At 38.4% G+C, this 23,318-nt stretch overlaps 1 protein-coding gene across 1 annotated transcript in view; it reads right to left on the reverse strand.

Annotated features, from left to right (window-relative positions):
* Positions 1-23,318, reverse strand: part of LOC139738044 (ATP-binding cassette sub-family C member 9-like) — a 58,717-nt gene that overhangs the window by 4,269 nt on the left and 31,130 nt on the right. The window contains exons 16-32 of the mRNA XM_071648707.1: positions 22,309-22,446; positions 19,808-20,036; positions 19,312-19,353; positions 14,962-15,167; positions 14,212-14,381; positions 13,142-13,211; positions 12,604-12,761; positions 11,655-11,747; positions 10,419-10,521; positions 9,239-9,352; positions 7,296-7,407; positions 6,046-6,173; positions 5,095-5,173; positions 3,320-3,428; positions 1,907-2,010; positions 1,303-1,436; positions 823-885 (exon numbers count right to left, since the gene is read on the reverse strand). Of these exons, the coding sequence (XP_071504808.1) occupies positions 823-885; positions 1,303-1,436; positions 1,907-2,010; positions 3,320-3,428; positions 5,095-5,173; positions 6,046-6,173; positions 7,296-7,407; positions 9,239-9,352; positions 10,419-10,521; positions 11,655-11,747; positions 12,604-12,761; positions 13,142-13,211; positions 14,212-14,381; positions 14,962-15,167; positions 19,312-19,353; positions 19,808-20,036; positions 22,309-22,446 (2,052 nt within the window). The remainder of the gene's footprint in view (positions 1-822; positions 886-1,302; positions 1,437-1,906; positions 2,011-3,319; positions 3,429-5,094; positions 5,174-6,045; positions 6,174-7,295; positions 7,408-9,238; positions 9,353-10,418; positions 10,522-11,654; positions 11,748-12,603; positions 12,762-13,141; positions 13,212-14,211; positions 14,382-14,961; positions 15,168-19,311; positions 19,354-19,807; positions 20,037-22,308; positions 22,447-23,318) is intronic.

The raw sequence follows: 23,318 nt of genomic DNA on the forward strand, positions 1-23,318 counted from the left end.
TGCTTTGGCTATTCTAGTCCCATTGCATGCACTGCGTGTTAAATCCTATTGCCGATCGTCTGTGCGCGCGGCGGCTCCTTAGAATTGCATGCATACGCACTGTCAATCCTGTAAACAACTTCTAGTTCGGGCTGCCGGCCGGCCGGCCTTTCTTCCCTTGTGCATCGCATGCATAACATGTGTGGCGTACGTATACTCGTACTCTTATACGTACACTTTGTACAGTACAGTAGACCAAGCGTTGTGGGACCGGACGCGTACATGGAGTCACTTTGAAGGGCAAATCCAACAATTTAGCAGGTTAATTCTCACGCCGTTTTTAGAGTATGTTGTCTAGTAGGCCTATATGAGGAGTCTATATCAAGTCGTTAAGGTAAAGGGTGCACATTCTATGTAAAATAAGTAAGTTTTCATGCGGGAACTTAAGTGTCCGGAAACCCAACCCCCCATCATACTTATACTGTATGTGCGGGATTTCCGAGTGCGACGTGCGTAAATGTTTGGGACAAACATCTTCGGACGTCTTGACCCACAAAGGTACGTGAAAAATGCTTAAGTGTATGCTGTTAGTTTTCGAATTTTCGACCCATTTTATAAAACAAATGATGCACAGGATTATTTCGTGGCGTTAGTGGAGCTATACGCCTTCACTAACGCACTCTATCCTGTGCATCATTTGTATAACGAAACTGACTAATGGATGAAGGGGTGAACTATCTACATCGATTTATAATGTATTTACATACAAACTTTTAAAGAAATAAAATATTACATTGAAAATAGGCTATTTTACCCAAACCACAGAGTCAACATTTTACTTACAGCAATTGTAAGAACAGTCTTCTGAGCAAAAGCAGTGGCCACGACATCCTGTAGAATTTGGTCCTGGCAAATGGATAGAAAACACACAGGGCACATATCAAATATGGGAATGTGAGACATATTTATAATAATAACAACAATAACAACAATAATAATAATAACAATAGTAAAAGTAGTAGTAGTAGTAGTGATGATGATGATGATGATTATAATGATAATAACAACAACAACAACAACAACAACAACAACAACAACAACAAGGTTAGGACCAGAGGGCCCTGTCATTATTATGACCCTAGCATTGCCTGGTACCCATTTATACACCTGGGTCAAGAGGGACATGTATGGGTAAAGCTCTGGCCTTGATTTGAACTCGGGTCCTCTGATTGGGAGTCAGGAATCTTTATCCACTATACCACAGTGTCTCCTACACATGTACAGGAGTCTTAAATGGGTATGGTATAGGCTGGTCACACTCACCGTTTGCATGTCAATGGATGCTGTGGCTTCGTCCATGATGAGGATTTGTGAGTTTCGCAAGAACGCCCTCGCGAGGCAGAACAACTGACGCTGTCCCACACTGTAATTCTCACCTCCTTCCGTGACCTTTGACTCTACAAAGTCAGCGACAGAAAAGACAGCATTAAGACAATGAGTTGAAATACCTGTACTTGGGATTGACCTGCCTGGGATATAAGACTTTTCTGAATATTTATTGGTAAACTCTATCCAAAAGGCATCACAGCAAAAGTCATGAAGAAAATGTACATCACCACCAGAAATCAAACTCACAGCTGTTGCTGGCTGTAGTTACAATGTATCTTTCATTCAAATTACCTCACAGACTTACTATGCTTTTTTCCTTATGGCCACAAAGAGCAGTGATCTACCTCTACATAACCACATTCAAGACTGAATTGGCCTGATCAGGGAACCAGAAAATACATCATTTTTATCAGCATATCAAGTGAGCGTAATATTGATTCCTATTTAATACTGATAACATATCTAGACTTGACCAAAGTAAAGGAGAGGGTAACTACTAAATAATTAAAAGATTCAATTCTATGGAGAGAGGTCTCACCTAATCCCTCTTCCAGCTGGCCAACCACTTCCTTGAGCTGAGCGATCTCCAGGGCTTCCCACAGCTCCTGGTCTGTGCGTCGACTCTCTGGGTCAAGGTTTCGTCTGTGACAAGATTATTTAGAGGTGACAGCTAGATATCAACATGCCTACATCTTTCACTCAATCTAAATATCTCAGACGCGTTCAGATCCATTTTAGGCATGACTTACACTGTATGTTTCTGCACATGCAGACAGATTGTGCTAGTGTGATCTATCATTGCTATAAACTTCAAGAGGACATCTGATAATAGCAAGTCTGCTGGTAAGTGATACAACCAACTTGGATGCGCCCCTTTTTATAATGGGAAAATTTTTGGGTATGTACATTGTTGTATGCTTCATTGCAAATCACATCAGCATTACTATGACGTATTGCCTTCATATTTGAGGCAGAAGTCATGTACTAGCTCTTGAAACTTTGAATAATGACAACAGGCTACTGTAATACAATCTTCTCCTCTGCATTATAATCATCAACTATATGTTCAAAATTCAGTTGATGAATCTTAATGACATCGGTTATCTACATCTGAGAAATGGCATCTAGATAGACTAGATCTACATAGATTTCTTTACACACACCAGCACTACTGCTTTTGTATGCCTACCCAGACTCTCTTATATATCAAACAAACAAAACAAACTCTGCAGTTGAAAAAAATAAAAATAAAGTCTTTATCAAAAGACAGTATCCTCTGAAAAACCATACTCATGGCAAAATAGCACAACATAAAGAAAAGGTGTGATTTTTAGCTTTAACATCGAAGTGCAACAAAAATTTCAAAGTTACAAGCATCAGAAGTTTTGCCACCACAATGGCAATACACATGGCCACTTGGCCTGCCAGTCGGCTGCAACTTCATGGCTATCACATTACGAAGCTTGGGGAGCTAAATATGTGTTTAGTGTGTAGCCACACAGAGAATTTCAAAACGGAATGGGAGTCATGTGACAATAGTCAAAATAATTTTTTTTTCTGCTGAGAGTGTTCTCATTACAAAATGTCACTGTAAACTTTATTCTTAATCATACTCAAGTCTGCCATGTTTTGGCTTGTGTTTGGGACTGTTGCCTAGCACCTTTCACCCTCATGTTACAAACTTTTTAGTGACAGTGTGCACTGTCTCTTTATGAATTTCACCTTCCTACCTAAATTCTGACATTTTACAGGAAATATCCAAAACTACTGTTTCATAATGCACCCAAAACATCAATGCAAGCAGAGAAACTTTGCATTGTCAGGAGCTTGTGATTAAATACCAAATTGTGTTTGCTAGTGATAGTACATAGCAGCCTGTGCTATTACGGCAAAACCATTGGGTTCCATTGTGAAAGCCTGACACTGACAGTACTGTGTTGTCGTGACTGACCTGATGGTTCCTGTGAAGAGGACTGGGTCTTGGGGAATGATGGACAAACGTTGGCGAAGAACAGTCAGGGGAACGGTTGCCACGTCAATGCCATCAATCAAGATGCGTCCTATTTGATGATAGGATAAGACAACAAATCAAAAACATGAATACATAGATCATATACCATTCACATTACACTGATAGCAATTCTCGGTATCGCCAATACCTAGGCATTATGCGCAGAGCAGCGTTTAAGATGCATTATGGGATAGCTCACGGGACAAACTTGCCCCAGTTTTGGCTGCGCATGCACTCAGATCACGCTCTGTCTTTATCCAGAGGTATTTTTTGTTGAAGATTGCTTCGCTTTCCATCGTGTGATCAGCACATCGAAGCCTTGCAGTTGTGAACCATGACTCTAGTGACTGCATATCAGTAAAACTTAGAAACTGTCAACTCTTCTAAGCCGAATTACTGTAAAACGAGGAATGTTCGCATGCATTTTAATTTCGCAAATTTCGCGAGCAGCAACATTCGCGAAATTAAAATGCATGCGAAAGTTCTTGCCTACACAATATGCATTGGATACCAGTGGCAAGTCGCGAAAATTTCAAGCTGCGAGAAAGGCTGTCGCCTCCAATTCGCAAAATTTTCGTGCCGAGAATATATCATGTTTTACAGTAGAGCCAAGAAAAAAGGGGGTAACAATGGAAAAGCAAACAAATAACTCCACTGAATCGTATTGGAACTGCAACTCGTGTGAGACAACCGGAAGCAACAAGGGCACCGAGGAATCCCATAGCGCATCTGTGACAGAGCTCTTCAGCATGTGCAGAAATTGGCGATACCGAGAATTGAATCTGGCAGGATAGCATCTTGCTCATGAATACTGTATACACCATATATTTAGCGAGTCTAAATTTTCGCGAATCGGGACTTCCCATCAATTTCACGAGTGGTTAAATTTGCGAAAGTGGAGTACCATCCTGAACCGAGAAATGTGTGCGTGGGCATCACACTCATATCGGGATCAGAGTCATTATTTTCGCATTTCTTTAATTTCGCGAACAGCACCTGACTCATGAAATTTGCAAAAAATAAAAACATCACAAAATATTTGCCGTACACAGTCCTCTACAATCTCCTGACACGAATGAGACGTAGAGGATACAACTAAAGTTTACACTTTTTTTATAATAACTGTGTAATAACATTTTGAGTGACTACTGCAGTCACCAAACTACGGAAAAATAAATCCATCCATAATCATAACTGAAGCAGTATGGTGGGAGAAGCTTGTGTTTACCTAAATAATCCAGTTATCCACAAATAAATAAAATGGTGATGAAACAAATCACTTCAAAGAAGGGTACAAGAGTAAACATTGACTTGATTTATCACCCTATTTACATCAAGAGTCCTAGCTTTACTGCAAGGTAGCTTCAAATAGTACTGTAAAACTAGAAATTTCTGCAAGCAGGGAACTTTTGTGAATTTAGCAAGGAGCAAAGATTTGTGAAAGCAAAATCCATACGAAAGGTTTTGTCTACATAATGCATTGAATGCCAGTGACAATTCACATAGTTTCATGCTTCAAAAAATTCATGAACGTTTCATGCTGTGAATGTTTGTGGTTTTACAGTATTCTCTCTATTCCATACCACTGGTATTTAATCCCTCCCCGACCCATCCCCCCCCCCCCCCCCAATCTCATCCACTGATTGAAAAAAATAAAAATAAGCAGTCTCAAAGAATGACAATGACTAGAGGGACTTCTTCGTCCTCTTACTCACCCTTGAAGATATCAATGATTCTGAAGAGGGCAAGGGTCAAGGAAGACTTGCCACTTCCTGTACGTCCACAGATGCCCACCTAGGGAAAACAAACCAGAAGTTCCAAATCATGAAATCATAGCACATACTATCTCTCACTCTCATGCTACTATTATTTTGTACTTCCTGGAATATGATGTAAACCTAAAGTTGTAAATAAAATATGTCTGTAAGAGAGTATTTCCTCTGCTGAATGATGGTTTACCCATTAGCAGGCAGCTGAACTAATATCAATGGTTTCAATGGTTAGAATCTTTCTCCACAGCATGCCCCAGTGACCCTAATTATTTAATCCCCTTTTCTTCTTTTTCTATGAATCTGCACCTAACACTTCCTTTTCTCAGTAACTCTTTGGATGGGTATGATGGTCCAATTTCACCAATTTATGAATTATCTAAAAGCTTAAAGCTTACTCTTTTAGACTATGTAGAAAAATGGAAATTCATTTTGGTCGACTATATGTGGGGTTTTGAAATGGTCACATCTATACCTGATTCTTAAAGGATTTTAATCCCTTTAATCTAAAATGTTTTCTTTGGGGGAAGATTTGCTAAAATAAATGTCACTCAAACTCTTGATTCCTGTTACAATGATTTCATGCAAGTCAATATAACACAAAATCTTATGATGACCCATCATACAGAAGTGTGCTCTGAGTAATAAAGCATACAATCTAACCTCCTTCATGACAAAAAGATCACTGGAGTCCTCATTGTAGACTCTGTCATACATGAAGGGGAATAAGATTAAAACCCAATTTTACAGATATCATGTTTATTTCACATCTATTGGATATCTCCTTCTGTCCAGAGAACTCCCCCATGTGAATCATCTTGTATCAAAATGTAAAATTACACACAGCAACTGGTAATATACATTTCTGAAACAGAAAAAAAAATTTACGAGACAGACCTTTTCGCCTGCCCTGATGTTGACTGAGACATCTCGTAGGACTGGGTCGAGATCGCTGGCATACCGGACACTGATACTATCCACAGAGATCTGACCACGATGAGGCCAGTTTGGTGGTGGTTCCAGACCTGACAGAGGAGCAAATGTTTGAATTCCAGTCGTAACACTGCCATGATAACTTCTTCAGTGGGAACTTTCCTTAGAAGATGATTACTGACACTTTGACAACCACATAACAATTTATGACATGTCATCTGCAGATGTTCCTTGGCTACAAGGACAGCACTGATGAAAGTTTAGACCAATCTCATCATTTCTTTAACCCGTTGAGGAATAACTGATTTTTGCTACAACACGCATTTCCCATAGACAATTGCCAGAGTATACTTGGGCCTCATCCTCAACAGGTTAAACTGCAAGGGCAGATATATATTCCTGGGTGGCAGTAAATATAAAATGCAGTTTTTCTTTTAATCTAATATGATAATTTCAGAATTAGATATTACACTTGAGCTTATACTATGACATGAATATCAGGTATTGTACAATACAATTCTCAACAGATTCTGCATTTCTTTTCAGTTCAGTTCAGTTCAGTTCAGTTCAGTTTATTCAAACCAAATCAAAGATGACAAAAATACAAGACATAACTGCAAAACTTTAGAATGATAGGTTTGGGACCCCAGTGAAGCACAGCTTGTGGTCGGGGCCCCTTTACACAATACACTGCAGTATATGTCAGGGTGTAACATGTTTACATGGAGTATAACATATGTACAAATTATACAACATAATAAATGCAGACAAGTACACGTATACCACCTCCCCCATACACAACACACACACACACACTCACACACACACACACATACACACATGCATGCACACTTCACACATGGCTACCTCATCTCATTTTCTACATTCATGTACCTAATTTCAATCTGTCGAAAAGGTGTCTTTTACACAAAATTTTGAATCGAGACAGTGTAGTGGAATTAATTATATTACGGGGCAACTTATTCCACTCTTTAACACAGACTATTCTGAATGAATTTAAGGTAGTTTGTGTTCTTGCATATGGCTGATGGATGACAGTGTTGAATGACTAGCAAAAAGGAGCTCCCAACACAAAGGACATCCAAACATCACTTCACCCCCCCCCCCCCAATAAAAAACAACAATAACCCAAACTATAACTACTTGTTAAAGAAAGAAAAGAAAAAACTACGAAGAGGAAGACATCATCTTACCTTCATACTTCTCTCTGCTGAGAGAACTGTAAAACTGGACTCGCTCCACTGCATTCATCTGCATCTCTGTGTCAGCAGCACTACGAACCACCCAGTTCAAATACCCTGATACCTAACATTTCACCAACACAAAACATGATTGAGCAATTGGCATCATACATTCGTGATCAATATTTTGACAAAACTTAATCTGCTTATTTCCTACGCAACAGAATTTCAGACTTCTTGACCTCTGACCTCATTCACATTCTGCCTTGAATTAGTGATGAGTTTCTTCGTGATCTAACTATCAACATCTTACTTAACTGTACTTAAAGGGATATTCCAGACGATTTTCATAATTTCACATCATGTAGTACATCAATCAACAACTCCATGTTTAGATTTGTGGAATTTATTGTGGTTCTTGAGCAGAGAAACTATACTTTGAAAATCCTTAAACAAATTACATTGAACAAGGATGATGACATAGGAGGTTCACATATTTCAGTAATGTAGCAGTGTAATTCCATTACAATACCGCTTGCTTGCGAGTTCACCTGTGAATAATTTATGCATGCCTTCTTCTTTTGTTCTGCTTCCTTGAGCCCCAACTCGTGCATTCTTATGGTGACTCTGCCATGTCATCATCCTTGTTCATTGCAATTTATTCTAAATTTTGAGAATATTCTTATTCTTCATCCCAATTATCACAAATTCTGAAACTCTGTCCTCCGTATAACTAATTTATAGTTTTTCAAATGTAAAAATCTGAAAATCATACGGAGGTCTCCTTTAATAACATCTGAGTAACTCTATATGTGAAGCTGCACCTCAAAACAAACAAAAAGTCGCCAGACATGAATTTTTAGTTAAGACCATATTCTGAAAGAGTAGACTTTAAGCTTTAAAATGATGTATAACTCAAATCAAATGGACTCTTCTAACCTATCTAAATATTGGAAAGAGAGCACAAACTCATGAAAAGTGTTAACTGAGAAAAGAGGCTCTGAAGTACAGTGTCTATTCAAGCGCTTAATCTTTACTAAACCGTGCTTGCTGTGCGATGAATGGGACAAAAAACAGGAAGTAAACCACCAGAGTAACAACAATGAAGGGATTATCAGATTAAACTGAAATTAGGCATGCCTCATTAACACATTCTGACCATAATTAATGCCAACTTTCAAAGCAGTAGCACTATCCTTTCAAAAGTTATAGAGTTGAAAGTGAAGAGTGTGGACAAGGTTTTTCAGAAATGAAAAAGGGGTTCTAAAGGCACACCTAATCACACTATTCTACCAAAAATGTTCGAGATAAACTGCTAAAAAAACACACTTTCCTGCCCGTTTTATGATACCAAATTTTAGCATAATGTAAAAGAAGACCCACTCTTTCAGAAAATATCAAAAAGTCAAGTTTGGCTAGGTTGACCCATTTCACCTATTTTCAGTCCTCACGCAAAATCAGTGTGTGCGACTTTATGTTCGTTTTGAGGTGCACGGTCACATATAAATTAAGTATGAGTGTCTAATCTTGACCTTGAGGCTTTGACCTACGATGTCCTGCCACATTCCAACCACTTCCTAGCGTTATTATAAAAGCGAGCACAGCATATTGAATGAATGTATTAAATATATCTGTAGAACAGACATCTAGGTGTATAGATTAATGAAGTGATGGCTAGATAAAGGTAATTTTTAATGCCTCTAGAATTTTATATGCTGATGCATAAGAATAGACTGAGCATTACTCCCCATCTCAATTCTGACAGACAGAAGTCAATTCCACCAAACTTTTAAAGCAGAATGTCAATGGAAGACACGTAATGGTTTCAAGATAAGACTGACACAGAACGTAACTGAGCAAACAGACATGAGAACATCATCTGAAGCTTCACAAATTAATTTGCCTGTGTACAATGTGATTTTGACTCTTTACAAAATGAATGGAAAGTGTTTTACCTGGAGGGCATAGCTGATTGCAAGACCAACTTCACTGGGAGGTGTGCCCTTAAGCACAGCAGAAATACTGGTAGTTAATCCTGCCAGTAGAACTATAATAGCTCCTATAAAATCCTGCACACAAATGAACAAATAAATACTCAGTGTCCTGGTATCATTTCTTCTACATGATGACTAGGTTGACAAAGATATTGATGACAATATTAATATCATCACCATCATCATTATTCCTGCATGCAATGTGAAAAGATTGGACTGAGATATTAAGACAAATGAATATCATTTACAGTATTTTGTAGCTAAAGATTGGGTCGAGACAAATAAATTCTCATTGGAACATATGCAAATGAGGATGTACATGAATATTAATGTATTTACATTTATAGTAACCTTGTGAAATATTCTAGATTAAGTAAAGGTTACATTAGGAAGATTGAAATGGAAAATATTACTCTATAATTTGTTATTTTCGCGTATAGATATTTTCACAAATGAGGTCACAGACATTTTCGCGAAATGTTGTTTTCACGCTTTTGACACCAACACTATCATTAGCACACTAATACCTGTCAGTTTGAGATATTTTGCGTGTTGTTAAATTCACCGTCCAAAAGTGATTTGCAAAATAGGCTAACATTAAACCCTTGCCAAAAAAAAAAGCTTATACAGTAAGTTGCTCCCTAAAATCTGTACTTTTGCCCTTCCCACATTTTCATCTTGCAAATATATATTTTGGACTCTCATTTTATTTGTCCAGTACTTCTGCAGTGCTTTTCAATACTGTCACTTAAGGAAAAGCCAAATCAGATACTGTAAAACACAATATTTTTGCAGCATAAAATTTTTTGCGAATTGGAGCCGACGGCCTTTTTCGCAGCATGAAATTTTTGAGAGTTGCCTCTAACATTCAACGATATAGTGTAGACAAGAACTTTCATGTGCATTTGAAATTCGCGAATCATGGCTCTCGCAAAATTTTGAGAAATTAAAATACACATGAACGTTCCTCGTTTTACAGTATAAGGATACACTTTGGGTCAAACCCAATGGTGGCTCACAACAAATTACAGAATGTAAGACACATGCAAACTATCATACATGCCAAAATATGGGATTGAGGTAATAGACAGTTAAAGAGGAGAAGCTGGTGTAGAAAAAAAAAAAAAAAGTCTTCACTTACTAGTCTCACTCCCAGCCACCTGTTTGCTGTCTGAAGGTAGAGATAGGCAGTGTTATTGACATTGATCCTTTCCATGATGGTGCGATAGAACCGTTTCTGTGTTCTGGTGTAGATTAGAATTAGACAAATGTTCCACATAAACACTTACAGAAGAACAGGCAACCATAGATTACCAAAGGCATTATGTCACCTAATAGTACATCCACCTGGAATAAATTTTGCAAGCAATCAGTTGTCAATGTCATCAAAAAAATTTGCTAAATGCAAGCAAAATAGATGCCAACTCACATCCATAATTAGGCTACTGTAAAAGTGGAAATTTTCGCGGTGTTGAAATTTTCGCGCATTTTGCGCAACCAGAAACTAGCGCGAAAATAAAAGCCCGCAAATATTTTTGCTTGCAATATGTTCCTGTGCGTGACGTCTAGATTCCGCGGAATTAAAAACACGCGAAACTCTTGTGACCCGGCCAAGCGCGAAAAATTAGTCGCGCGAAAATATCCACTTTTACAGTATCTTGTAAATGCTGTTACTTGTAGAGTGAAAAAAAAAGAGGAATTGTTACGGAAAAACTTTGAATTTTCTCCTTGGAAAGCAAAGAACAGAAAACACTAACTCATTCTGTAGACATGAAACAAAAATGTTAAGAATAGATTCCATGAGTACATGATATCATGCTACAGAAATACAATACAGGCAATTCCTGTTTGAGACCTCAATCTAGTTTTTTAAGAAAAGACTAGTATCTCCATAAGGTTGAAAGATATTAAACAGTTTTTCTTTTCTGTTTTTCCCCCTTGCATTTGGGGCATGTATCGTCATGGGCAGGAAAGTGTATGAATTATTAAACTTTATGCAATAATCAGAACTAATCACAAAACCATTCCCCCTGTTAAGAGTCAAGGCCGCAACCTTCAGAAGCAGAAGGAAATAAAGGCTAACTCATGAAAAACCAGTTGTGTTTCTAAGAATAACATATGTATACTACATTAGAGACAGGCAACTTTGTGTGTACACGTAAGAAGGGAAACGGCAGAGCCACCACCAAAATATAAACAAGTTAAACAGGAAAGTGGGTCATTTAAGGACAGGAAGAGATGCAGGAAATTCATACTTGTACGGCCTGACTGTGGCCAGATTGGTTAGAGTTTAAGAGAAATAAGTGAATTCTTACTTCTGCACCCTGATCGTTGTCAGACTGCGTAAAGAGTTTCAGAGAAATAGGAATATTCTTACTTGTATGCTCTGATGGTGGCCAGACCGGTGAGAGTTTCAGAAAAGTAGGCAAACACCGGAGATTTGGTCACACTGTCCAAACGCTGCAGCTCCCTGGTGTGAAAAAAAGATAAAAGAAATATCTTTCACTGGATCACTACACTAACTCTGTCTTGCTCAGTTATAACAAATGATAAACATGTGTAGGGGGAGGGTAATTGGGTGACTAGCATGTATTTTGATATAACGATGAATTCATGTACACAAATGTAAAAGTATTCAGCTTTTAAACAACGGTATGAAGTGTAATTATCACTGACACAATATTTGCTCCTGCGACAATTGCTCTGGTCTTATTTTCTCCACAGACTTAGGATTAGGGATAGGGTTGTGATATGGTTTTTAGGTTTAGTTTGATGTGACGATTAGGATGAGGGTTAAGGCTTTATGTTTGTGGGTAGATTTTATGTTTGACTGAGTGTGCAGAATTTTCATGGGAGCAACTGTCACAAGAGCAAATGTCACTGAATAGTAATTTCCGACTCTATTTTCCATTCCAATAACTTGAAAGTCTATTGTTTTGTTCCCTTTTGTAACACAGCAAAAGTGACAGAGTGTGTGCATATTGTCCCATACAACACAAAGCTAAATGCTATATGTGAGCTAATTCTTGAAGAGATTACATTTTGCAGTGTTAATGTTCTTTGGCAGATATGGATGGACTGTTCAATACAAGACATCCTAGTTTTTGCTTTTGTAAATTTAGCTGTGAATGATCAGTATAACTGTCTCATATGATGATTAGAACTTGCAGTTAAAAGAATATCCTTTACTGAGAACACATTAGTGAAGTTACAGTGCACTAGAACACTGACAATCATATTTGCCAACTGCACATAATCCATGAAAATAATCATGTCATGAGAATAATCATGTCATGAAAATAATCATGTGTAGAAATACAACAGACCTTGATGAGGTTATGAAGAAGTTCTGAAGGAAGACGTAGGCAATGCTGACAGGAGCCACGACCGCCAGGAAGATGGGAGTGACGATGGCATTGACTATGATGGCTGAGAGACAGTTCATGAGGCTTCCAATGAGACCATTCAGGGTATTGATCAATCTCTGTAGACAGAGGGGGTTAAAGGTCGGAGGAGGTCAAAGGTGAGAGAACATGGTTTCAGCTTAGTTGTATAATTCCTGTAACAAAGATTTTATTTTGAAAATACTAGCAGTCTTGGAACAAATTACACAAATACTGCAATGCTACTTCTAAACATATGAACTTTCCTGTGCCATGAGATTTCAATGCCCTTTTTCTTATGTATGTGCATTCTTTTTTCAAATAACCTCCATTATTACTTGCATGAAACCTTGTCACTTTATTGCCATCATATGAAATACAAAACATCTAATTATCTACAGGGAAAGACGTCACGTAAGACCTACTAAAGCGAGTCTCACTTTAAATAGAAAATACTAATATCTCTCACTACATTGTTTACCATATCAATCAGCTGTGTGTCATTGGAGAACCGATTCATGATGCGTCCAGTTGGGGTTGTGTCAAAGAACCTGTTTATAACAACAACAACAAAAAGAGAGGAATTTGCATTTTCTCAACTCTTCCAGGACATGCAGATTTTGGTGATACACTGAGACATATTAATACAGCCTAGTATTCATTATCACTCATAATCCACATTATCCAAGAGGCACATTTACTTATGAGATTCAAATGATATTCACTGACGTCAGATTTCAGAACACACAAGCAGCTGTAGGCCCTAACCAAGTTGGCCACACTTTACATAAGTAATGGCCAGCGCCATACTGGCTTTTGCTCGGTGACATGTATTGTGAATGAACATTTGGAACTATGACTGCCTTGGTACAGTTCCTTTGTGCTAGAGGAATCACTACAAATGGTTATTTGATAGAAAAACTTGTTAAATTTGCCAGAGTTGTGGTTGATACAGAGCTGCTGGTAAACCCTACTCTTTTCCAGGCCTTTTGTTGCATTCTCTAGTTGGCTATCTGTTGCTTGAGAGAACTCACTACGGCTGGTATAGGCTGTGAGTTGTTGAAAGTTAATAGTCTACATTGCCTTACATAACAAAACGGGAGTATTTCAGTTGGTAACTTAACTGTATTTTGATAGTTTTCTTAACAAAAAAAAAAGAAAGGTTTGTCTTCTACAACAGAAGGCATGCCTCAAAAGAAAATATCAAGTGTTTGCAAAAGCGTGAAGGTCTGCCAACATTCCCACATCCACATCAGGGAGATTCCACACAGCAATCAGGGAGATATCTGTGTGTTACATGCATTTCAATGGGCAAAAATAATTATTCCAAAATCAGGGAGATTTTGATAAATATTCTCTTATTCAGACATGAACAGATTTTAATATTTTCAGGGAGACTCCTGCCGAATCACGGAGACTTGGCAACTCTGAGTGTGTCACTGTGGAAAGGAGCAGCCTGCTGTAACATAGTACAGCACACTATAGGTCTAATTTGCTTTATTCCAAAGGTAAGAGAATCCAAGCCAGAAGCAAGTATTGACATAGTCCTACCTCATGGGCACCCTAATGATGGTATGGAGCATGGCCAGGTGTAGCCTGCGGGCAGCAATGAGGGAAGAGACTACTAGGAGAGTGGAGCTCAGCAGCTGGGTGATGATGGTTCCAAACGACAGGCCTGCGTAGCCACCAATCCAGAAACCTAGATCGTCCTCCGCTGTATCCTGTCATTCGTTTTCACAGATGAAAAAAGCATTGAAAGTTATTGCATCTGTTACACCTCTTTGACTGAAAAGAGAAATGCAAGGACTTAAGAAGACAAGTTTGAAGAGAGTATTGTAATAAGAGTTGACAAAGAGCAAGTCACTGTTCTCTTGTCATGGTACATCATAAGACTTTGTGTCAAAAGGTCAAAATGATGCCCACAACACCACAATTCAGACCATTGGATTAAACAGTTGCAGCACAAACTTGCTAGTCATTTGAAGTCGTTTTCAGAAAACTCTGCATCTGATGAATATATACCTACAATGATGATTAAGTTTGGTATAGACCAACCCTACTTCTGATGTTTGGAGTGGGTTTATCACAGCATGGTTCATTAGTCTAAATTGTGATTATTAAATCAAAATTTGCAATTTGTTATAGCAACTTTTATTACATAAAATCACATTTCAAGTTTGTTTCTACATTCCTCGGTAGTAACAAGGGAGTTTCATCTTCTATGATATTTGTGCATTCCAAATCTGGCAGATGCTCAGTGGAAACTAAAGGACAGGAGAAAAACAACAGAAACAAACTCACATTCCCAGTGATGTTGAGGTTGGACTCTGACCACGCCGACAGCCAGAAGTTGGTAACAATACGCAGACCAGACTGACTTAGAATGAAGAAGAGTACGATGAAGACGATAGGGTACGTGATGGCACTGAGGTAGTAGAGATAGACCTTGTAGGACACAGATCCTCTCTCCATTTCTTCTTTCTCTATCAGCTGTCCTTCCTCACTGCCTGTGGTTTACACACGGGGAAACACAAACATTTGTTTGGTACATTACGATTGGTTAAACCAAGTATAAACAGTGTATACACAATGTTTAACTCTTTATGTGCCACGTTCGCACGTCCGGCTCAGTCGACGGCGTGCCAACTTCGCATATTCTGCTCAACAAACAAAGCTGCCAAAACCGATCGATAAATCGCTAATCCCGCGGTACAATGAAAGCGTTTCTCGCGCTTTTGTTTCTCTCACACACGGCTTCCATTCTATGTGGTGAATGACTATCAAGCGGTGTTCCCAACTAGGTTTGTGTGTACATTCTAAGTTTCTGTGTCACGGTTTTATGTGCAAAAGTCATGCCTTTACAGTAATGTAGCACCTGGTCATTCAAAAGAAAAATTGAAAATAGATTTGTCATACAATTTTATGTTGAAGCAAACTTTGGCATTCCTCTTTAACTTTGCTCACTATTATGTCCAGCTTAACAGAAATTTGTAGAAGTTATACAAGTCGGAAAAACATAATTCTTTCTCAAAGTATGACTACCTCCGTGTCTCAGAATAACGTGGCACACAGGGGGTTTCCACCATGGCACATAAAGAGTTAATTTGTATGAACTGCAAAACTTTACTTTACAGTAAGTTGAAGTGTACGGAAGTACAGGCAAGTTTTGCGAAGGTCTGATTTTAAGAGCAAATAGTAAGAAAAAAGTGTATCAAATATATTACTATTTTCAGGAAGAGTTAACTTTAAATAAAGGAAAATGAACTCTCCACAATAGGTGTAGCACCACTAAGTCAGAAAGAATGGTAGCTGTTACTCAACATACTGGCAAAAATTTTGGCAAATCTTCAAAGTTTTCAAAAAGTCAATGTTGTGTCAGTTCTGCTATGCATTGTCATAGCTTTTTGTGAGCATATGTACTACTTAAAGCAGATTTCATATATTTACCACCTACAAATCTTGGTACATTTTATTCCTTTACAGGAGATAAGGTAAACAGTTTTCACTGGTGTGTTTCTTGCAAAAAAAAAGGTAAAAGCAAAAATGCTTTATGATTTCATGCACAAATTTGAACATATTTCATTGATTTTAACATGCATTAAAAGCAGCAAGCACAGAAACAACCCTGAATACAACAACATGCAACAATAAATAATACGAAATACAAGAAAAATAATAAAACCAATGACACATTAACTGAAAAAATTCATTAAAGTGGACCTCCAGGCTAAGGAACATCTATGTTTTTGCTTTAAAAACACATGCCAAGGAAACAATCTTCAAACAATGTCATTATTTCATAAATACATGTAGTTTATGACCTGCAAAAAACTACCATACACCACTTCGTTTATGCTCAACTTTCAAGAACATGAATTCTTGTATGAATAAAATCACATTAAATCAAACAGCATCATGAGTAACCAAACACGACAAAAGGTACGTTCCCACTTAGCCAAGTTCTCATCTAAAGTGATGGCGAGCTAGCGCAAGCCTTAACCCTATTCTGACTGGGGGGGGGGATCAAATTGACCCCCCCTCCACATTTCGTGCCACGATTCCGCAACGCGCATCGATTTTGCCGCGTCGTTTCATGACTATTTTCATTGAGGTCTCCCGCATATTTTGAGACCACATTTGCGACGTCTGGGTACACGGTTCTGAAGTAACGTAATACATTAATGTTTTGCATATGCATGTCGACCTGAAAACAGCTCAAATTCATGATATCATGTGCAAATCCAATGCAAATTGTGTTTTTTTTTTTGTTAAATTGACATAAATTAGATTATTTCAACTTTTAACCATTGAAATTAATCAATTATAATGTAGATAAGCTTGAAAAGGTGCCTGCAACAAATTTTGGCAAGAAAAACAATAGAAAACAAAAGGTTGAAAAACAATAAATACATAAGAAATTAACAAAACGATAAAAAACAAAAGAAACTGATTTTGATTGTGCTATTTTTTACAAGAAAATTGTTTGATGTGTCTAGAGGAATTCAGACACAAAAATTTAGCAATCTTTCAGTCTTTTTAATGGAGTTATAGGTGAAAATATGATTTCATGCATAAATTTGCATAATTAATTTACTAAAAATAGAAAGCCAACATTTTTCTATAGTATGAATATGTAATCTTGTAGTTTACATCCGGCTCTATCTTCAGGCAAAATTTTGCGGCGATCATTCGATCAGCGGCCGAGATCTGAAGGGGGGGTTAAAATAGGGTTAACTCACTTTAACTCATATGAAAAATTCCTTCCAAATTAACCTAATTGTAGTGGCGAGTCATGGCAAGTTATGGTGAGTTGCCTAAAGGAGGCATTCGTGAAAACTCAAGTAAAGCTCTACACGTAACTCATGATAACTTGCGCCAACTCGACACGGCCTGATGTAACTCAGCACAACTCTGCTTGAAGTCGCAAGCAAATCCTCAATTTTGGAGGATTTTTTTTTTTCTTCTTCTTCACGCATTTTCAAGCTTCAAGCAATTCATTACGACCTATATAGAGTTTATCTCGAGCTTGTTAAGAGTAATGCAATGTATTATGAATTTAGCATGATTTACAGTGAGATGCAATGAGTTTGTAAAATTTATGAACATGTTCAAAAAATTGAGGACTGGCTCACGACTTCAAGCAGAGTTGTGTCGAGGTACGCCAAGCCGTGTCGAGTTGTTGTGAATTATCTTAAGTTACATAAAGAGCTTTACTCACGTTGTCACAGGTGTCTCATTTAGCTAACTCACAATAACTCACCAGAACTCGCTGCTAAAACTCGGCTATGAGGGAACCCTGCTCAACTTTATAATATTCTAACAGACATTTTCATACTACAAGCTGTAGATTATGAGGAAGTAGGAAAGGCCTGCAATGTCGGCACCCTGCAAATCAATGCCACTGTTTTGGACACTTGCTAATGTCAGACACAGGCCATACTTCGCTACTTCATGCACCATGTAAGGCAAAAAAGTAAAATTGAGTACAACACACACATTTCTCAGAATTGGAATGCTAGCAAAGCTCAGAAAGTAGACAGCTTTTTACATAGAAACAAAAAGTTCAGACATGGCAGAGATCAGTGAGTACTTTCCTCATTTCCATCTCCAGCTATAAATTGCTCATCTACTAAGATTTTGTCCTCATATAATGTAAAAGCAGTTATTTTCATGAGGGTGAAATATTTGTGAATCACTATTGGGTCATGAACTTAAAACACAGGAAAATAGTTCCACCTGGGGCCTGTTTCCAAAAACTTGTCATCAGTGGCAAGCCACTGAAATCCTTGCATCTGATTGGCTGAGAGAAAATTTGTCATAGAAATGTGGCAGCTGTCACTAATAACAAGTTCTTTAAAACGGGCTGCTGATCTTGATCAAATTGAATTTGCGGCACGTAAATATCAGCGTGCTCATTTCGTGGCATTTGTTGCCTTCTGAGCTGTGGAGAAAACATGGCAGTGGCTGCTGATATGCGCACGCTAGTACAGTGTATGTCTAACATTATGTGCATCTCTTATCAACAAATCTCAAGCATGTAGATGAGAGAGTGCAACAATCTTGGTTGCTGGGTACATATGCCATATGAATAAATATGTGTGAGATAGACTCAGTGTCCAAAAACAAAGACAGCATTTCGCGAAAATGTATGCAACCTCCTCATTCGTAAAAATATCTCACAATCTCTATGCAAAAATAACAGCATTTACAGTCATTGTATTACAACAGACACAAATCCTCACTGGGATGAAAGACCTCGTATCTACAAAATGTCAAATGTTCAGGAGAGCAAAAAAACATGGCAGCCAAAGCACTTAACGAATGGGAGAGCCCTTCCTTTGACACGCCGTGGTGGCTTCATTTTTCGAGTGAGATAGGTAGGATTTGGACAGGACATCATTTACCTGATTATCTGACCATTTATCCAAAAAAATCATTTTCACCCATATTTCAGATCCAAGGTCTTGTCACCCCAGCGACAAAATATCAGGCTCCCAAACAACATATGCAAAAACATTCATTTCAAAAGCAGGGATAAGGGAATGGCAACTCAATATAAAAGAAAATATTGAACAATAAGCATGCAGGAGACATTTTCAACAGAAGTGGTCCATCCCAACGGAATACTCCACTGTGTAGTTGTATACATACTCTGCTTCTCGGAAGTACTGTCTGTCCGTGAGTACTGCGAGGCTGTCATGTCAGGTCAAAATTCAAACATTTCAGTTCACATATAAAACTGAGGTCATAATATTCTGACTACTTTGCGTAAGAACACAAGATGGATAAATATTCTGCACTGACTCCTGATGCAACAAAAGGCTTTCTGGCACTAAAAACATAAAAACCATTTCAGTTTTAATGTCCTCTCAAACCAGTCTCTGAAACCAAGCCTATCATTATTGCTTGAATGACTGATAAATCATACCATTAAAAAGAGAAAAGTTATATGTAACGATTCTTCATTCAAAACCACTGATGATACAGTTGAAGCATGCCCAAAAGGATTTCAAGGAATTCAAAACACATTTCAGGATCCATCCTCTTCAACTCAAATGGTAAGTATGGAAAGGTTCAATGAACTAGATTGGAATCTCATTGTCTGATAATACTAATTAAATGTTCTTTATTGTTGATGTCAACTTACCAATCTTCTTCTTCTCTTCTTCTTCCACAGTCAATTGTCTTGATATCTGTCTCTTCAAGACACGTCGCTCACTCTCAGATTCGGACTCTGTGGCTGATGGGTCTTCATTCTCTGCCTCTGAGAGGAGGTTGGCCGTGTCTCGCCAGTTCTTGTAAAGCTCTGGGTCGGCTGCAGCAATCTCATCCAGTGTGCCTTGGTGCTGGACGAAGCCATCTTGCATCACTATAATCTACATATGAAACAAAAAGTGGTTCCATCTCCTATAAGTGTGTTTGGCCTACCATAAACCCAGATCAGACTATGCAAAATTACAGGTAGTTTCACTAAGCAGTAAGTTGCCTTGTGTAAGCGTAGTTTGGGAAGTCTGCCCACAAACTTCTCGGGAATTTACAAGTGAAACTTCCTGCATGAACATTGAAAGTCTCTCACTTCTAGGGAAACTATAGCTGAATTGCTTTGTGCAGTTTGAAACTTAAAGGTGCATAGTCCCGGTAGTGTAGAGGGTGCTGTTGATGATACTGCCGATCACCGTTAGCATGGATACGAAGAATGCCGAAGTTGAGCTGTCATCAAGAGTAAAGCGCGTAGGTGTTGCTAAGTATCATTGCCTCCGTTGTCTTCTCTGCATATCGCGCAGTCTGTAGTAATGCCAGGGTGCGTGCATATGTGCTTCTTATTATGATATCACAAAAGAAGTTTGCTAAAGCTGTCATCCGCCTCAGCCGAATTATGAGCCGAACTGTGGTCGGATCACTGACTACAGTGGATCAGACTTCTTCGGACTCAGGGAAATGGGCCAAAGCAAAAGAGGAGTCGATAGCGTAGGTCTTTATAGGAAACTTGCGCCTGTGTGCCCGCGTACGCATTTGACCAAAGCACCTGGGACGATGTGCCTTTAAATTCGTCACATGATTAGATCCATTTTATGCTGTTTACACATACATGTATGCTGCCCACTGTTGTGCGTGTGCACTTTGATATTCCAGGAGGGCACACATATTTTGCCCCTGTGGAGCATACATGCTACAGACTGAAACTGCAGGTACTTTTTCACATCCCTATAAACTATGCATAGTTTTGATGGTAGTGTGATCACATGGTCACATGGGGCGGGGGGTGCCTCCCAGGCCCCCCTCCAGATCTCGGCCGTCGACTGCGCGATCGCGACGAAAATTGGTTTGAAAAAATTATCATTTATGCTAAATTATGCTAATTTATGCACAATGATGCATGAAATCAGACAAATAAAGCTCAAAATGGGCACATTTTTAGTGTGTATATTCTTTTTAGTGTCCTGAGCAAATATAAGAGAAAAAAATTACGGCATCAAAAATTTCAAAAGTATTTTATTGTTTTTTTAATTTCTTATGTTTTTCATTGTTTTTTCAATGAAACTTGTCCGCGACATTGTTCCGAACAAGAAAATATGCTTTTAATTGATTTTAATCAATAACACCCCCAAATAATCATGCTTTTATGAAATTTGCCTGAAAGCACAGTTTGCCTTGAAATTGTACACATATTCACGTTTTTGAGCTATTTTTGGTCTGACATGCACATACATATTTATGCGCAACTTCGGAACCGCGCGCCCGGGCATCGCAAATTTGGTGTCAAAAGATGCAGGAGACTCAAAAGAAAAAAGTCATAAAACGTCGCGGCGATAGCGTTTCGCGTTGGCGATACATCGCGCGGAACGTCGGGGGGGGGGGGGGGCCTTGGAGCCCCCCCAGCCTAGTTAGGGTTAAGTTTTGAGAGAGGCTTTGAAGTGATCTAGTTTGTCAATTTCACGGAGGAAAGATAGGAGGGAGTTCCACAGGCAAGGAGCAATAGAGGAAAATGCCTGGTCTCCATATGCCTTGAGATGTGTATTTGGCAACTTGGGAGTAAGGCCAGACGAACAAAGGCCAGGTTGAGGCTGACGCCACTTGATTAGGGAAGACAGGTATCCCGGGGCCTGATGATTAATAGCCTTAAACATAAATGTTACAGTGATGTAACAGTGATGTGCTCATATTAGGAATGTGCGCCACAAGTAGAAAGAATCAAAACCTATCCATTGAGTCGCATAATTAAATCGCATACTCCTTGTATGGTCTTTGAAATTAACCCTTACACATGGGAACCTCACTATTGCTGCACGATGTAAGGATTGTGCAAGTATACCATAAATCCAAAGGGTTATAGGGGAAATCCAGTCCAAATACAAATTAGTCTGATAAAAAAGAGAAAAATCTTACGAGTTCAATGGCAAAAATTTGACTGAAATAGGATAAAAATTACAGAAGGGGATGACAAGCTCACTTTGCATTTGCATATTCATATTGACTGTTCAAGAACTGTTTCCTGAAAAATAGCACAACTTCAAAATATCATAACTTCCTTATTTTTCATCCGATTTCAATCAAAATTATACCATTGAAATTGTGATATTTTACTCTTTCTTATCAGACTAACTTATATTTGGACTGAATTTCCTCTTTAATCCTGATTGACCTCACCATGTCTGCCTCCTGTAGATACTGAAGCTGGTGAGTCACAAGGACAACAGTCTTCTTGTTCTTGATGAGGAGATTCATGATACCTTCTTCAAACAGAGTCCTTCCAACATGAACATCCAAGGCTGACAATGGGTCATCCTGAAATTCAATGAGTCAGAAAATATTCCAAGTGAAAGATTATTCATGAAGTATTATACAAAACCTAATTAGAATGTAGCTATCTGATTGGTCGATTGCCCATCACGTGACATTTAGTTAAAAGTTCCATTGCATGCTGTAGCTGTCAGTCATGCAGTTTTGTTTGAGCAAAAATGGATAACGCATGGCTGACGTCACCCATTTCCAATGACTCCCATGTCAAACTCATGATTGACTCGAAGATTTTGTTCCATCGCATGGCTCTGATGTCACAATAAACAAATATTTGCCACAAGAACTCAGCAATTACAAGCACGCTTACAAGCGCATACTTTTGTCACTCATTTTTGTAAACAACTTTGAACAATCGGCTTCGCCTATGTACACAGTGACTGTGCAGCTCCTCATTGGTCTTTCAAGGAAAATGGTTGCCATTTCACTGTTAAATTCAAGAATCTGTGTGGACCCCATCCGTGGACGTTTGAGGTGTTGTATAAAAAAAAAAAAAAAACTCAGTGAAAGATGAGGCGCACTATTCAACTCGGCTTCACCTCATTGTATAGAGCGCCTCTAACTTTCACCTCGTGCCAAATCTTGTACCATTGCACTTGTGACCATTCATTCTTTGTATAATGCACCACTTCTTTTTGATAAAAATTACTTTTGACAAGAATATGAATGCAAGGCAAGCCTTGAAATACAAGTAATGTTGGTGCAAGGCAACTAAGTGCAAGGAATATTTGAAGTTTTCCATCCATTCTCTTCATGCACAGAAATTAATCCACCATGAATGCAGAATGCTAATATGGTACCATACTTCCACATATATGAAGATAAAGTTTCCCAAAATGATATTGCCACCCTAACACTAT

The sequence above is a fragment of the Diadema antillarum genome, unplaced genomic scaffold (genome assembly GCF_040938485.1).
Source record: "Diadema antillarum isolate AM-2024a unplaced genomic scaffold, OU_Dant_1.0 seq00000720_RagTag, whole genome shotgun sequence".
Taxonomy (NCBI): Eukaryota; Metazoa; Echinodermata; class Echinoidea; order Diadematoida; family Diadematidae; genus Diadema; species Diadema antillarum.